Here is an 18,032-nt window from a genome sequence, read left to right as displayed (position 1 = left end):
ATTATTTTATTAATAAAAAATATGAGACTGGTAACAAAATAGTAATAAGTTTCAATGGAAATTGCATGCAGCCCTTTTGATACATTCCTTTTGTTTTTCTGATTTAGACCCATATCACTGTACAGAAATGTAGCACTTAATAGAATTTAAGGTGAAATGCAATGCAGTCTGTGGATTTTAATCCCATTTTCACCAATGCTTCTCCCCCCTGCTGCAGACAGGGGAGAGAAAAGCATTTTTTAATGGATATTGTCTCCCCTTTCCCTTTTTTGTAGCTGTGTATGCCTAAAGGGCTTGCTTTCAAGACACAAGCAGATTCCAGAGAACCTCAATTCCACTCCTTTATTATTACTCGTGAAGATGGCTCGCGGACATTTGGATTTTCTCTCACATTTTTTGAGGAAGTCACTAGCAAACAGATCTGCAGTGCAATGCAGACGTTGTATCATATGCACAATGCTGAATATGACATCCTTCATACTCCACCCACCAATGACAAGGAGAGCTGCAGCAGTGCTGGGGACTGCAATGGCACCTCTGTCTCAAAGCTACAGCGATTTAACTCCTATGACATCAGCAGAGACACACTCTATGTCTCAAAGTGCATTTGTCTGATTACCCCAATGTCTTTCATGAAAGCTTGTAAGAAAGTTCTAGAACAACTTCACCAAGCAGTGACTTCACCTCAGCCACCGCCACTACCTTTAGAAAGCTACATCTACAATATTCTCTATGAGGTTCCTCTTCCTCCAGCAGGAAGGTCATTGAAATTTTCAGGTGTTTATGGACCAATTATCTGCCAGAGGCCAAGCACCAATGAACTACCATTGTTTGATTTTCCTGTTAAAGAAGTTTTTGAATTGCTTGGAGTAGAAAATGTGGTTCAACTTTTTACCTGTGCCCTTTTGGAGTTTCAGATACTGCTTTATTCACAGCGTGAGTACTTGGGTTTTGTTTTCTTATCTTGTAGTTGTACTGGCACAAGGTCTTATTGTGTCTTGAATGCTAAAAACACCACAAACAGCAGAATAGCTGCATTAAAGTGGCATGAACATGATATTGCAGTCTGGCTGATCTGTGTGCAGGTCTTCAGGTAAAGAAAAGGAGAGTCTTGCATTAGCTCCTGCTGTTAGACACCTAAACTTAAAACTGGGTTTTCACATAATCTCCTCTATTTGTGGTTTGGCTGGCCCCTTTATTGTTGGCTTTGGAACTGTGCTGCTGGATAGAGCAGTTTGCCTTTTTCATGTTCCTGTCTAGCTGCTCAGCTGAATTCCCTGCTATCTCTGCAGACTAAGCCATGCATTTTGAAAAGATACACAGTTAATTATATATGCATCTGGCTCTGAAAAAGAGTTAATCATGCAAATACAATTTTTTCTTGGAGTACCCAAATTCACATTTCAGTTGTTTCTTTGAAAGAGAAGTACCTGAAAAAAGTTTTGACTGAACTCAAATCCCAAATCTCCATTAAGACCTGTTATAGCTCTGAAGGAACATAGTTAAAGCTTGCTTTGAAGAGCATAGGCAGCAACTGAGCTGAAATAGAATGTTTATCAATTAGTGAGTAGTGTGGGAGTGGTATCTATTTTCTGTGTTGAAATTTGTGGATACTGGCCTTCTTTCTCCACATCCTGTTGCTCTAATGCAGAGTGTGTGGAATTATGCCAAAAGATAATTTCTTTTTTTATTTTTTTGACCCAAGCTGACTAACAGTCCAGACTCATCCATTCAGAATGGTGTGCCTTAAACAGACAGCCTGCATTTTGAACACTAATTTGTAGTAATGGTTAGGAAGCCTAAAAGACCCCAAGACAAATTCAGGACAAGAGTCCATGGTGTTGTTGAAATTTGTTTTCAGTGTTTACTTCCCTTGAGTTGCCATTTGTGTTACCATTTGTGTTCTTTCTAACTATGTCCTGTAACTGACATAGGTAGAAAGAACACAAATGGTTACTAGTTACAAAATATTACCTACATTTATCAGCAACCTTCTTCAAGCATGAAATACAGATTTTTTGTTGTGTGTTAAGATCTATGCATAGATTAGAGCAAGGATGGATTTGTATGTACAATTAGAGTGGTTAAAAGTCTGTAATGGCAGCAGGGTGTTGTCGTTGTATAGACACTGAACTGCACAGTAATTCAGATGCAGTCAAAAAGACTTACTGAACTCTATAGTGGTTACTGTCATGGATTTAAGAAAACAAATTGCTCTTCTTATTGTTCATAGCAAATTTAGAAATATTTGTCTAGCAGATAAGCTTCTTTTACGTTTTCCCCTGAAATGGATTAGGCATTGGTCTGTTTGAGATTTAAGGAAAGTTTCTGTGGATACCTGTGTCCCACCAGTGGAGGATTCAAACTTCAGCACTTCCATCTGAAGAAGGGTGTGGTGGTGTTGGCCTGGAGAGGTGTCTCAGATTCCTGTGGTGGGTTGGAAGCTCCATGTGTGCATCACCATGTGGGAGCAGTGCTTCTGGAGCTCCTTCCAGGCCATCACCTTGTGAGTGCTCTGTTTTTCCAGGCTGGACCCCACCTCACTTCTGCTGTATTCTGGCTTCTCTTTCCAAGACCATTTAATAGGTTCAGCTTTCTGTCTTGGGCCCTTTCCAGGTCTGATCAGTGGCTAATTAAAGAAGCCTTAAATAGCCTTGGAACACTGTGAGTTTCTGTTTTCAGGCTTAGACACTTGGAGTTCAGAGGGATGAGGGATCAGTTAGGACAGCTTCTGTCCACTGTTTCCTGCCTCACTCCAAGCTTTGGCCGAGATGGGCTGTGTTGTACATTTTATGGAGGTGTTTTGTCTCTCTGTCAAGTTCTCGCTTTAGGTTTTGGTTGAAAAGTCTTCTTTCAGTAGAAAAAATTTTAGTTACTCGTTTGCTGTCTTTTGACCCTCAAGTTTGGTGAACTGGCTGCAGAACTGCCTCCTCAGCAATAGTAGGCAATTTTTTTTAAACTTAGCTTCTCTTAAGGGCTTTTTGAGGGATTTAATCCCTCTGGTTTTTTGTTTTGGTTTTTTGTTGTTGTTTTTGGTTTTTTTGGCTCTGTTATTCTTTTCAACTGGATTATGCTCCTAATATATTCTGCTCTTTCTTCAGTATGGTTGAGTAACATCTGTTTGTAAAACAGGAAATATTGAATGGAGATACAGGTGATTGTCCACTCAGTTCTAAGTGGAATCAGGAATTGCTTTACTTTTGTAAAGGCTTTTCATGTTCTTGCATGCACACCAGTGTGAGGTCTAGGTGGTCCTTCAGAATATAAATTCTCAGTTTTAAAATATCCTTTGAGTTTGTTGAATTTCTTGATGCTCAGACCCATGACAGCTGAGGTGACTGAGATAATTTCTTGTTTTCCTAGGTCAGGTGAGATTATGGTATAGTTGGGTGGATTTAGATTTAGAACAGTACATGTCAGGATCAGCAGATTTGTAAGATTTACTTGAAAAAATGCCCCAAAACCAAACACACATAAAATAACAAAAGACCACCAAAATAAAAACCAAACCCCAAACTTCTTGGAGGTCTGGTGGAACTAGATGATTTTGAGGTCCCTTCCAACCCAAACCTTTTCATGTTTATATGTCTCGATGAATTTGTTGCCAAGTGCAATCCTTTTTGACACAAATTATTTTAGTGTTTCAAGTTTCAGTCAGTCCTTGGAGTAGGAGTAACTTCATTTGGCAGTGAAAGTGTTTTGGTTTAAGATTCCTTTGACATATTTCTTACTTGATGCTTCTGGAAATTCTTCTTTTGTCCCACTATGTTGGCACAGCCTTGTGTATTTTGGATCGCTGTAAGCCAAGTGAAGGGAATGAATGCCTCAATTTGATTGTCCTGGTGAGAGACCTGTCTGCCATTTGGAAAAATGTCAGAGGCTTGTAAGAGAGGGAGGGATTTGAGGATGCTGCTTGTGCTGAGCCAGTGCTCAGGAACTCTGGAAAGAGTCAGTGGTGCTGGAGGCCTGTGGGAAGTGCCCTTGCCAGATATTCTGTGGGAGCTGGTTTGCATTCCTGCAATTCATGTTGGTCTTGTAACTGTGAAATAGACTCATTCCTTATCTCAGAGCACCTAGAGCTCTTCTCAGAAGTGTGTGCTGAGTTAAGACAGCTGTGAAATCTGCTTGGAGGTAATTTTTCTAAACAGCTAGAAACAAAAAAAGGAGAAATGAAATGCACTGCTGCCACAGATTGTGATCTAGGACAGTTTTATTTTTTGGGTGGCAGCTGCCATGTTACAGTACAAATAAGGGGTCTTTTTCTGCTCTGCCTTTGAATCACACCTCCCCATCTTTGTTTCACTTGTTTAAAATTACGTTCATTCTGTAGATTTGAAGTATGAGTTTAATGTCTTTGCAGTATTACTCCGTGCTGCCTAGCTCTGATCTCTTACATAGGACCCTTTCTCGTTATGCCTCCAGTGATTTAGGAACCTTGCTGCTTGAATCCCCCTGTCAGACACTGAACAGGAGATACTGCACCCCACTGCTTCTGCTAACCACAGCTGGTTCTTACTGCAGCTACAGGGCTTTTTGAAGTGGCTTGTGAGTTACTTGACAAATACAACAGTATTTCATTGTGATCCATAAAGTAGGAAGATTAAAAGGAAAAGACGTTCCAAAATGTGTTTGTGTAATTGTTTTAAATTTGGCTGAGTCAGAGGATTTCTGTAGGCACTTGACAGACTTTTCTCTGGTAGAATGTGAAAATAGGTAGGTGGAATTATGGTTCTTAGAGCTGCCAGCATCTTTCCATCCTCTTCCTCTTTTTCCAGGCACAGAATCTCTCAATTTTTTTTTTTTGTCTTCTACAGATAAATACTGTTGTGTAACTTCTCATACACACTTTAAGAGATAATGTATTTTATTTACAGCAGTTGGTTAGAATAAAAAAAATCATGATTTTTCTGTGTTCTTAAGTGGCTATATTAAAAAATTAGTGGATTTTATTTTTCTTGCACAGTGATCAGTTAAGCACTTTCCTATCTAACAGTGCCCTAGTCATATGTCATTATTTCCCTAACAGTGCTTGTGTACAATAAAAGGCCAAAAGATCGTGTCATTGACACCAGAAAAAGCACATTCTGATTTCAGGGACAAGAGCAACAGCACTACTGAAAACAGTTCTTCACTCTTTTAATCTTTTTGTTGTTGTTATTTTTAAATCTTCTGTAATTCTTTGGTACAAGAACTCTGCTGCTTGCTTCTTTAAACCCAAAACTCCCTCCATACCCTCTCTGGGTAGGTATAACTTATGAAAACATAGGAGTTACTTTTGTTTGTTTTTATGTTCTTGTCTTTGTCCTTGCCTTTTGCAAATAGCAGAATGCAGTCACTGTTACTTGCAGGCTGCAGCTTGCCAGGCTAAATCTTTGGGAATGGCTTAAGCCATGTGGATATCCAGGATCAGAGAGCTGCTTTTGCAGATAGCTCTGTGGCAGGAGATACCTGCCCAGTGGATAGCAATTCTGACCTATTGATGTTAGTTTGTAATTAATTTGGAAGGCTGATACTAAAGTTAGCTTAATGACAGAGGGAGAAGTTGTATTTAAATTATCCTGCAGGATCAGACAGGGGGTTTTGTGTAGTGGGAAAACACTTTCTATTTTAAGACTTGTACTTCCAGATAAACAAGCTGAATACAAACCAGCTGCAATGTTTGTGTATCTATGGCTACATTTAAAGGTCCTTTAAAAACTGAAGAAAATAGGGTATGGGATAGAATCCTCTTCTTCCCAAAGCTTATCATTAATTCATCACTTCCTTGCAGTCAGGCTGTGATTAAAGCTGCAAACCCGTACGTAGCTACGTAGGCAGAAGCTGGTGTCCAGGCAGAGTAGGGGAGTGTTGCTGTGATGTTCATTGGTATTTCAGTCCAAATAAGCTTTTGGCAAAAACTTTAACCTATTTAAGCTGTTCTCATCTGTTCTGGTTGAAGGGTCCTTCGTGGCAGGTCTGCTGTGAGGCAGTGATGGGTTCCATGCAATAAACTTTTCCACCAGCACAGCTTGATATGAAGATTAAAAATCAAAAGCCTAAGTTGCAGAATTATGGGTGATGTTAGCAAAACCTGTGCTGAATTCCTCTTAGGTTGTGTGGCTCTTTGCAGACCCCAAACTCTACAATGTTGTCCCCAGACAAAATTAATCATGAATGCCAGGAACTTAATTACTTGGCCTTTTTTTTTTTTTTTCTACTGTCTGAAGTCTTGAGTGGAGGCTGGCTAAAAGATAGAATCAAAACCATCAACTTGGGCTGAGCCACAGTTAAGCTAAATTCTTCTCCAGAGTGTTTAGAACAAAAGTTATTCTTACAGTTTTCATCTGCCCTCTGTGACAGTGTGCAACAGCTTCAGAAACCTCAGCACCTGAGCCTGCCCATTCAGTTTCATACTGTCTGTAGTTCTGTGAGAGAAGACATGCATACCCCACACCTTAATACTACACACACATATAAAGGTTACTGACTTTCTCTTCCTTGTATTCCCTCCCCTTTCCTGACTGGAATTGGATGTTGTTGCAGTATCAAAAGGCATCCTGTGTCTCCAGTTTGTGCTATATTTATAGCCTGACAGAAGGGAGGAATTGCCCTAGTTGTGGGAGTGTTTTATACCCTTTCCAGCCTGGCAGCTGGAAGGCAGCTGGGATGTTTCAGCAGCTGTATTGGAACACACATCTGGTGCTGCCTCCCTCTTTATGGGATTTCAAAAACCCTTAGAGATGACTCTGTAGTTACAGATGAGGAGGGTGCAATGTTTGCCCAGAAGTGTGAACTGCTCTAGCCACCAGTGCTACATAAAAAAATCTCTTAGTGTGTTGCACAGGTAGATTTAACAGTACTCCTAAGTTCTTGGAGGGCATGAGTTGTTTTTGCATTGAACTGAGGCTTTGGTCGTGCATTGCAAAGGCTAAACAAAGCTGATCCTTTGCATTTTCTGCATAGTTATTTCAGTCACACTGTTGGGTTGGCTGCTATACAGCGTGCTTTATAGACATTTAAACACTCTTTGAAAAAATGTTTATCTGAGAGATACCAGATGCCTTGGGTTTCATCCAAGGCTTCCATAGAAAGCCCCGAGCACAGAGAAAATAAATTATTTCTGATGTATTTCTTAGCTGATTACAGTATTGCATCTGTGTTCAAACTGGTGTTCCTGGTGACCCTGGTATAGGTAGCAGAAAGTGACTTAGCATGCATTAAGGCTTAGTTTGCTCATTTCCATATGACTTGTAGAATGACCTACTTTGGGTTGAGCTCTCTTTGTTGTTTCAGCAAAATGTGCTGGGTGTGCAGGTCTGGGTTTTCATTATGATGCCACTCAGCACTGGGTTTTGTGGTTTCTGTTTTCAAGCAACTTCTAATTTCTTTAATTTAAATTCATTTACTTAAAAGTATTTGTGAAAAAAAAATTAATTTTCTTGATCTTTTTCAGATTATCAGAGGCTGATGACAGTGGCAGAGACCATCACAGCACTAATGTTTCCATTTCAGTGGCAGCATGTGTATGTTCCTATCCTTCCAGCATCCCTCCTTCATTTTCTAGATGCTCCTGTCCCTTACCTCATGGGCTTGCACTCTAATGGACTGGATGATAGGTCTAAACTGGAACTTCCTCAAGAGGTGAGAGGAGCTTGCCTTGATTGATTAAATACTGTCCATGACTATGAGGGAAGTGAGAAATGATCCAAAACACAAGTGCTAACTGTACCAGCCATTGTTATGTTCTTGCTGGCTCTGATTTGGGATAGGTCTTTTTTTCCTGGAGATGCTGACAAAAATCTGGTGAAATAGATAAAGCCCTGCTTTTGAAATTGTATGCTCTGATAGAATTCAACTGTAATTTTACAGGAACTGATGTATTGGGGTTGCAGAAAGAACATTTTTGTGCTGGAAAAATTAGCCTTGCTGTGCTAGGAAGTGCAGTGTGAATTCCCCAGCTGTGGCCAAAAGGTTGTGGGTGGTGAGTGAGAAGAGCTCAAGTGGCATCAGTACCGTGCTGGTTCCTGGCTGGGTTTCCCTGCCCTGCATTTCTCTCTTGGGGTTGGCTTGCATGGACCCAGCCTGGAGGCGTGTGCACAAAACCAGTTCAGATTTTCTCCTAGAATGCCTGCTTCAGTGTGCAGCAAAATGTCAGCGTGTGCCTGAGCAACTCCTGCTTGTTGGGGTCGTGCTGAAGAGCCCTGGGAGCAGCAGCCCCTGTGTCAGGGAGAAGGAAATGCTCTGCTCAGGTTCTGCAACTCATCCATGGAGCTGGGACTGCCTTCAGGCTGCTTAGAGGTTGTTCTTACTTTTATTTATTTGATCCCCCTGCTCACTTCACAAACACTCCTTGTAGGGATGTGCCAAGAGAGTTTAAGAGCTGGTTGGGAGGATCAAGGCACCACTCCAGGCAGCAGAGGAAATGTCTGACCCCTGCTTACTTATAGGTGTAACTTTTCAGGGGAGGAACTGTGTAAATCATGGGAAACACCCTACTTACAGGCCCTGGTAGGATTCTCTGCCTTTTTCTCTGACTGTGGGTTTTCTTCTACTACCATTTGCATTTCTGGGAAAGCAGAAGCGTGGCAGGCACAAGGTTTTGTGGTGGTTTTTGTTTTCATTATCAGGCAGTGCTGCAGCATAGCTTGACACAAAAAAACCTTCCTTTTTAAAAAAGCTGTGTGAAATTAAAGACAAGATATTTTTGTGAACCTCCAGTCTGGTCTCCATGCCAACATTGCTCTTTTTCTCAAATCCATATGCTGGTAGTTTTCATTTGTTTTTCCTGGCAAGTTCAAAGTAAAACTTTTTTTTTCCAACTGTATTTTTTTCCTATGAAAACTAAAGTGTTTAATCTCTTGATTTCTTCATTGTCTTGCTCTCTTTCTTTTTTTTATTTTCCACTGGCATAATTAATAACAGAGTATGTTCTTGCCATGAAAACAACTGTCTATCGCTTTGGTTTACTATTTTTTCAGAATTTTGGCTGTACTGACAGGCCTAATTAATATGGTTAGTTCACTTTTTAGAGAGAATAGCTGATGAAATAAAATGCATGTGTGGATATGCATATTAATATGCACCATTGATGTTTTCACAGTTACCACAAGCTTCTAAAAGACTCTTCTCCTTTTGTAAAGAGCTTCCTCATTTTAAAATCACTAAATAAACATATTTTAATTTCAAATAAACATTCCATTTATTTCAAAGGTAAATATTTTTTGGAAGAGATTTATCAGGTTATTTTGGAGGTTTAAAGTAAAGCAGTTGCTCTATTTTTAGATGTTTGAAATGAAAACCAAGTACTATGAAAAAGTGATCTGACACCTCAATTTACATTTTGTTTTACGGGTAAGCCTTTTATGTGAAGGTGGAGGAGTAGATTTTTGATAATATCTTACAGAGCCGAGAGTTGTCTGGGAGGGGAGGACAGACCAGACAGCATGCAGCAGCAACATGCCCATGTGGTGGAGTTTGCTGTGAGACTTCCTTGTCCTTCTGAAGTTTCAGCTTTTCTCTTTCTTATTTGAAGAGTGTGCTCTTAAAACTTTGTGCATGATGAGTTTGGGCTGGTCTGAGAAATCCCCTTTGTAGTCACTGCTGGCTAAGGATTCTTGTGAGCTGCTGAATCCTTTGTGTTGCAGGCTGGAGATGTAACTGTGGCATAGAAATGGACTGGAGGCTCCATTCTCTTAGTAAATACTGAAAAGTTATCCTGTACCAATAGATTTGTTTATTGAAGGGGTTAAGTAGACTGGGAAGAACAGGAGCTCACTATTATTGAGGTTTTTACTGTAGGGAGATTGCTTAAAAAATCCCAGCTAACCAAGAAAGAAACCCAAACAAACCCCCATTGAACAGCAAACAATAACTGTCATAGAACATGAATAATGTGGTGTTGTAGAACAGTAGAGGAGAGCATATGGATTCCATTATTTGTACTTCAATAAAGACAAATTTATCATCAGTATCAGAGTGGCTATTAATATTTAACATTGTTTATCTCTGAAGTTTGGAATATAGATCAACCTTTGTGAACTCATCAGGGTTATATGAGGAGCTCCTCTGGGCTCCTGGTATCAGAATTTTCCTCACTTGTCACAAAGAGTATACAAAGAGCTGTTCTGTGTTGTAATTTATTCTGAGTTCTGCAAAAAAATTTTTTTCTTTGTCTTGAAACTGCCTAAACTGCATCTCCGTTCCTAATCTATTTATGTGGATGTGTGGGACAGCTGCTGTAAAAGAAAGCAGTATCAGATTTAAGCAGAGGCCAAAGAGGTGAGCTTTGAGGAAAATCTAGTTAGTGCTTCTCAGTTGAAGGGCATTGTGGAAGAATGTCTAGCACAGCATGGATACCTCAGTGTCACTGTAGACTTCTTCACTGTGGTTTTATAATGAAGAAGATTTTTTAAGAAGACAAATTTGTTTTGCCCAAAGTGTTTTAGGCTAATATTTTTAGGTTAATAATGTGAGAATACTGTCTGTCCCAACTCAGGTTTGGTGTGGTGCAAATCTTGCACACATATGCCATAAGGCTTGTTTTGGTGGTAGCCTCCCATATTAGGGTCACATCTGGTGTTTCCAGGGGATGATTTACCATATGAGCATGGAAATCCAGCTGTATCCTAGAAGTTAATGCTGGCAGCAGATGATGATTAAAATCTCCAACAAAAAAGTTGTGTTAGTACAAAGTTCAATTTTAGGTTATCCCATGGCTACAGCAGAATAGTCCCTGATGGAGAATTCATTGAAGACTACCAATGACCTGCAGACCTGACTCTGCAGCCCAGTAAAACTAGGAAATGCTGAGCTTCAGTGTGGAGTGGAGTCTCTTGTGCCTGGCAGCAGCAGAGTGCTCGTTCTCACAGGTGCTGCTGCTTTTCTGTGTGTGCATGAGCATCCTTGTGCTTTCCCTGGCACCAGGGGCTTGTGAGGAGCCCAGAAGAGAAGGGGAGGGCATGGGAGAAGCTGTGCTAGAATGAGGTGCTGCAGATGTCAAAGGGGAAGGAAAGAAGTTGTAGCTGTTTCAGGTGTTGCTGGCAAAAGTGTGCTTTGTTTATCAGTGAAACTGATCAAGAGAAGTGGTTTTAGCAGCTTACTCACAGATCACAAACCTAGCAAGTACTGAAGTAAGATTGGGTTTTTTGATGTGTGTTGGCATTTCCTTCTAAAAGAAACTTCTGCAGTGCTACAGAAAGACATTTTAACAAGCAAGTTACATGCAGCAGGACTTGAATGTATATCTCACCACTCTAATTTAGGAGAATGGTAGAAATTTAAATTATTTTCAATGGAAATAAGCAATGCTGAGTTTCCAGCACTAGTGAAATCAAAGTAGTATCTCATTAAAAAGCCTTTTTTAAATGAAGTGATCCCCAGGGTCTTGGGCAATAACTTTTCCTGTTAGAAAAGTTGAAAGACTTTAAAACCTAAAGTGCATTTTCTGTGCTAGTATAAGACAGATTATTATATTCTCAGTGTTTTTATTTCAGCAATTAAAAGGATGTGATTCAATGCTAAACCTGAAGAAATTCTGTGGGGTTTTATTTTTGCATGTTGTTTCAGAAGATAAGAAAGGTCTCCTGAAAAACCTTCTTAGCACATTAGACCAAGATAATTATTTAAAGATGATCACTGCTTTGTATGCACTCTCAGGCTGTCTGCTGCTGGTTTGATCCTTGATAATACTGCAAATTTCTTGACAAACCTGTTGTATATTTTCTTGTACTCCAGTGTGCACAGCCACCTGAGGAGTTTCTGAAGGCTGCAATGGCTTTGAGCTGTAAGCTGTTCTCACTCCCAAATTCTGGGTTGGCATGAAGGACAGCAGTGCTGAGAATAAGTGCAGAAGGTCCCCATTTGCTTACAGGAGTGGCACAGGAGCATTCTTCAGAATTTAATCCCACTGCAGACACTTGCCCCAAGTCAGCCACGAGTGTACAGAGCTGCACATCCATGTTCTGTGTGTGTTGTGTGTTGTGTGAAGTGGGTGGTTGTTTGCAAGGTTGGGGCCAAATGCTCAAAGGTGGTACAGGGCTTTAGTCTTTCAGTGCTGTATTCAAGCAGAAGCTAAATAATTTCCTTCTGTGCTTGTGAACAGAGCTGAAAAGAGGGATATGAGCTTGATGCAGGCCCTGCTTAGATCTGTGTGGGGCTTTGGCCCTTATTGTACCTGAGGTCAAACTAAAGATTTGCAATTGTCTTTTGGGTTTGGCATGGATGGGTGTGCTCCACACCCCACTGAGGCCATGGAAAGTGGTGCTGTTGGCTTGAGGGAACCAGGCACTGGCACCAGGTAAACAAACACCGATTTGCTTAGATTCACATTTCTAAGGTTTGTAAGGCTTTCACCTGGACACCCTGTTACTTGGAATGATTAAAGTGTGTGGGGAAAAGAGGTTTTTAAGTTAGGATGTGGCATCCTTGTTCCTTAGTGTAGTATCTCAGAAGAGCCTTTTATTATAGATGATGTAATGTGTCCTCTCTGCTATTGAAGTGAAGTGGTGTGTAACTGTTTTGGGGTTTTCATCTGATCAGAAAACTGATATGTAAGCAACAAATAAAAGAATATGACTGGTCTAGAGACCTGAAATACCAAGTAACTAACTTAGGAATGCTTTTTCAATTGTATCTCTAGTTACACACTGCCAAGTATCTTGTCTTTATATCATTTTGGTTTTGTGTGAGTAAAATAATAAAGAGTGTGTCCATGTAGAGAGCTGTCAGCTATTCACAGCCCACTCAGCTGTGCTGCCTCCAGAGACGAAATGACTAAACCCTTGTGGCCAAATAACTCCCTTATTTTTCTGCTTTGTGTACTTGCCCAGTTCCTAGCATTCAAAATGCTTTGGATGACCATGATTTAATAAATAATAAGTGCCTTGTAATTTTTCTTAGTTTTTAAGGAGGGGTGCCCTCTATCCTTACTGGTATTCCATTCTGTCAGATCTAGAGTGTATCAGCATAGTGAGATTGACTGCTATGGTGTTTGTCACTGATTTACTTCAGATTTCATTTTCACAGGAAAATACAGGTTTGGTACCTCTTGAAGGGCTTGTACATGGAGATGTTTTTGCCATTTCTGAGCATGGCCTTTTCAGAAGTGGGTATGCAATTCTTCTCAGCTTCCCTGAGTTCAGAGAGGCTGTCACAATGCTCTATCTTATGTGTTATTAACCAGGCACTGGATAACTACAGAGTGTCCCTGAAAATATTCTTTACACTCTGTTTAGAGTATTGCTGCACACTGACTTCTTAAAAAAAAATGCTTCCATATAGGCCAATTTCTGGAAAATGTAATTACAAGTTGCATGATAAGCAATCATTATTAGGAGCTCAGAGTGTTTAAATTGTGTGTATTGCTCTTAGAGAGGAGCCTTGCAGAAGGAAAAATCACATATTGGAAGAATTAACCAGGTGTTAGCCCAGAGTTTATAAGCATTTTTAGCAAGCATTGAATTTGGCTTTTTCTTCCATTAGCAAGGAGTTTGAATTTCTACATTGGTGAGGTTAATGTTTGATTTCTTTTTGGCCAAGTTCTTTGTGGGTACAACCAAGTTTATTAACCAAGAGTGATGTTTTCTGCAGAATCTGATCCAAAAAGGAAGGAAAGTTGAATGGCATCAATTAAGGAAAGTTGTAAAAGGAAGTAATACAATTCAACTGTTTGAAGAATTTCTTACTGAGTCTGTCTTGCCATTTTGCAGACTGCTTGAGACGAATTCAATGCTTTTTGTTTCTCTCTCAGAACTGATTGGTAGGCATTGTGCCTGGTTTCAAAGCTTTATTTCTCTCCTGTCTTGAAGTGCTTACAGTGTTTCTGACAAACACCAGCTGACTTGACTTCTGATTGTCACAGAACCATGGCTATTGTGGGATCCCTGAAGCTCCTCAATTCGGGTTCTTGCTTCAGATGCTGCCTTGGAGGAGTGCTGGTATTAGGGGAATTTCAGCAATCACACCTGCCCTGCATAAAAAGAAAAACTTTTTCTAAGGTGCACTAGAAACTGTTTGAGAATCAATGTGTTAATTTTCTTTCTTGACCTTGGATTCTTTTGCAACACATAATTTAATTTGTGATGTAATTTGCAGTAAAGGATCTATACAAGAGATGTTAAACTGTTTCATATGCTTTCCTTTGAGCACAAGAAATCAATCTCCATATTGAAATGTTAGAACATTAGGAAGCAGACAACTAGATTCATGCTTGCCTTTTTAACTAATGGTAATATTGTAGCAGGGCATGAATTGGACTAGTTTGTGCAAGCTAGTGCAATATGGCCAGTTGAGTTCTGCTTTAAGATTTTTTTTCAGTTTAAATGTTGAAGCTCAATAAGATATTTGTGATTTAAGGAGAGTTGACACCCTGTCTTCTATAGAAACCTGTCACAAGTACTAAATATGTATTTTCATAAGTTTACTTAAAGGAACAAGTCTCATCAGGCACAGTTTATTCTAGTCTACCTACGACCAGTCCCACAGAAAATTCCTACTAGAACTCCTTGTAGCTCTGATTTCTGGGATCATGTGTCATTCCTTCCATATGAGGTTGATATCTTCTAATAATTTCTTTCCAATTGTGATGGTGCTTCCATCCTCCTGCACTTACTGAATCATAGGAATGGAGATAGGCCATTTCTCATAGATCTGAAAAGTGTTTTTGCTGCCAAGTTGTAGTGAGGCCTGAATTCAGGTATGGCCCCTAGAATGATGCAGTGCAGTTAAACTGGAAGTACCCCATAATCTGAGTGAAGGGATTTTGTATAGTGAAGGTTTAATAGAATAGTGACAGTCCGTGTTAATTCTGCAGTGAAGAGAAACTAAAATGCTTGTATAGAAGAGCAAAGTTACTTCTCTGTTCTTACCTTTCCAGGCAGGTTTCACACATGACTGGGGTTCTTGCTGTGATGTGTGTAGTTATGTAATGCCTTGAAACCATTTAATTTTGCAATGTAGAAGCCAAAAGGGGAACCTTCCTCTTTGCCAAATACAGAGTGAGGTAAACCTTGAAAGATGCAGAACTTCTTTTGATCTTCCGGTGGAAGCCACATAGGTGGTTTTTCTTTTTTTGTCCCTCACCTTGGCCTTTTTTGGTGGTAAATGAGTTAGAGATTGGATCAGAAAACCAGAATGGAAATTAGTTAATTTCATTTTTCTCATTGGAAGCAAACTTGGTTGTTCAAATAATTGCCTTAGTTGTCAGGCAATTGCCTTTTGTTGCTTACAAAAAAAAAAGAGCAGATAACTTCATTGTACTTCTGCAGTGTCAGTACACCTTTTAGATTGAAATTTGCTAAATCTTCTAGAGAAGTGCACTGATAATCTAACAACAGGCAGTCACCTGCTTACACATATATATGTATAAAATAGAATTGCATATATTCTGTAGTTAAAATTTAGCTGTACACATGTGAAAAAAATCACACATCTGTACCTAATTTATGCTATAATCTATTTTGTACATAGTAAATGTCTGTAAAATTAGTCTTCTTTCTCAGTTACCTCCTCAGAAGACCTGGATGTGTAAGTCTTGTGTTACATTCTTCAAAGCCAACCAACCAGTTCAGTTATGGTTGGGGCAACTCTGTTTTGCAAAATAACCAAACAAGTGAATTTGAATCTTTATATAAGCACAAATCCTAAAGATTAATAATGTGCTTAGTGATGCTATGTCCTATTCTAAATTAAATCCCAGGCTAACCTGTGCTTTGTGGATGTAGACAACCATTTCATTGAGCTGCCAGAAGACCTACCCCAGTTTCCAAATAAACTTGAGTTCATTCAGGAAATTTCAGAGATACTGATGGCTTTTGGAATTCCACCTGAGGGAAACCTGCACTGCAGTGAAAGTGCCTCCAAGATGAAGAGCCTCAGAGCATGTGACCTGGTTTCTGATAAAAGAAATGGGAACATAGCAGGATCACCTCTGAATTCCTATGAGCTGCTAAAGGAAAATGAGACTATTGCAAGACTCCAAGCACTTGTTAAAAGAACAGGTGTGAGTCTGGAAAAGGTAAGATACGAAATGAGCTGCACTCTCTCTGGTCCTGCAGTGGCAGATGGTCTGAAGTCATGGTCCAAAGATGCTGTGTGTCTGTCTTCTCTAGAAGGAACTTTCTGTCAACATGTTCTCAAACTTTATGGACACCTGTAGAGACAAGGACAAGCTTAGCGGAGAGAGGGAATGGGATTTAACCCTGTAGCATCTGGGAAAACCTTTGCTATCCACCAAGTGTTTATTTACCAAGATAATGTGTTTAAAAATAGCATGTTTCCTTTTTTATTCTTGACTTTAAGATTTATGCTAAATTGTCACCACTATTTAATGAATTGAGTGGCTAAAATTGACATCTAGATAATGCTGAACTTTGCATCCAGTCTTGGTTTCTATAGATACCTTTTTCATTCTGTGTAGAATAGATATATTTTTTTGCTTATATGTAATATATTTGCTATGGGGTTACTGTGATGCTTTTTTCTGGTTAATGTTATAGTGTCCAGGAGTGTCTGATTCCAGCAAGTGGACATGCACAGCTTATGGTGATCCTCATTGCATTTTTTGAGCGATTAGAATTGTGAAACAAAAAACAAATTGCAGCCCTTTGTGCATAAAATATACTACCTGAAAGACCTGGAAGTTTTTTTAGGTTTTGTGGAATGTAGTGAAGACTGTCACTATTGGTGATTTTTTCCCCCTATGAATTGAATATCTTAATTTTATTGCTTTTTTTCATAAATTTTAGCCCACTTCTTAATTGAAAATGCATTTTCTTTTCTTAAAGATTACTCTGAGGTATGTAGTGGGGAATTGTGATTTACACTCCTAAGCGTTTAGGCTACAGGCAATTGGCTGCTAGACATGCTCAGCTTCTTGTTACTGTGCATTTCTGTCTTCATTTGAAAGCTGGTATGTATTTAGCAGTTCTAAACCTGGAGTTGTTTGACACCACATATAGATTTGCCTAATATGCAAATCTTTAGGGGTAATAAGAACCTCTGAAAAGCCTATGCAGGTTATTGAAGGGTAAGAGAAAGTAATTTAAGTCTGTGGTATCCATGGACATATATATATAGTTGTTGTTTACCCTTTTTAAATCTAAAACATATCCAGTGCAAACAGTACTGAAGTAAGTTTTGGTTTATTATGAGAAATTTTCAAGGCAAAGGTTTCTGTCTGGATTTTTTTGATTTTGCTGTTTTATTGCAGTAGTTGAAACAGTAAGTATTTTTCTTTATTGAAATGTTGGCTTGAAGAGTAACAACTGAATGGCAGATAAAAATCTTGTGTGCCTGGAATACCTGACAAAGCATCAATGCAAATTATTTGTGTTTTCCCTTACTTTTACAGCTGGAGGTGCGAGAAGAGACCAGTAGCAAAAAGGATCTTAAAATTCAGTGTGATGAAGAAGAATTCAAGATTTACCAGCTGAACATTCAGATTCGGGAAGTTTTTGCCAACCGCTTCACACAAATGTTTGCAGATTATGAAGTGTTTGTCATCCAGCCCAGTCAGGACAAGGAATCCTGGTTTACAAACAGAGAACAGATGCAAAACTTTGATAAAGTAAGTTGTAATAAAAAGGTACATCAATATAAGAGGTGAAACAGTATTCAAACTTAAGGCTTTGTGTATTGGGCCATCGAATGGAAAACTACTGTCAAAATGGTAATTTCTTCTTTAAATTTTAGTGTTCCCAAAAAAAGTCACATCTTAGTATGTGGAGAAATATATACAGATACAGATTTGGAGAGCTAAAGATACTATTTTAAGGATACTGTAGAAAAATGCAGCTTGCCCTAGAAAAATAGCATAGGAAGCCTCACTTTAGGGCTAACTTCCACATCAAGGTTAAATATGACTAGTGGAAACTGTTTGATTTTTAACCAGAGGAATTGCCAAATATGTTAATGAATTAAGTCATGACCCCAAATAATGCTTATTAACATGTGTACCAAATGTATTCCTAACTCTTTTGTAGAGAAACATAAGACCTAGTTCTTGAAAATTTTGCACTTTGCTGGAGATATTTGTCAGCAGGAGAGTTCACATGGGT

General features: G+C 39.3%; 1 protein-coding gene across 4 annotated transcripts in view; it reads left to right on the top strand.

Annotated features, from left to right (window-relative positions):
• DENND5A (DENN domain containing 5A) overlaps positions 1–18,032 on the top strand; it is a 63,419-nt gene that overhangs the window by 19,272 nt on the left and 26,115 nt on the right. For all 4 annotated transcript variants that reach the window (XM_021529484.2, XM_021529482.3, XM_021529483.2 and 1 more), the window contains 4 exons: positions 276–936; positions 7,433–7,620; positions 15,674–15,991; positions 17,327–17,542. In XM_021529484.2, coding sequence (XP_021385159.1) covers positions 276–936; positions 7,433–7,620; positions 15,674–15,991; positions 17,327–17,542 — 1,383 coding nt within the window. The remainder of the gene's footprint in view (positions 1–275; positions 937–7,432; positions 7,621–15,673; positions 15,992–17,326; positions 17,543–18,032) is intronic.

This window comes from Lonchura striata, chromosome 6 (genome assembly GCF_046129695.1).
Source record: "Lonchura striata isolate bLonStr1 chromosome 6, bLonStr1.mat, whole genome shotgun sequence".
Lineage (NCBI taxonomy): Eukaryota > Metazoa > Chordata > Aves > Passeriformes > Estrildidae > Lonchura > Lonchura striata.
Note: the sequence above shows the minus strand (reverse complement) of the source record. Positions and strands in the feature narration are given on the sequence as shown.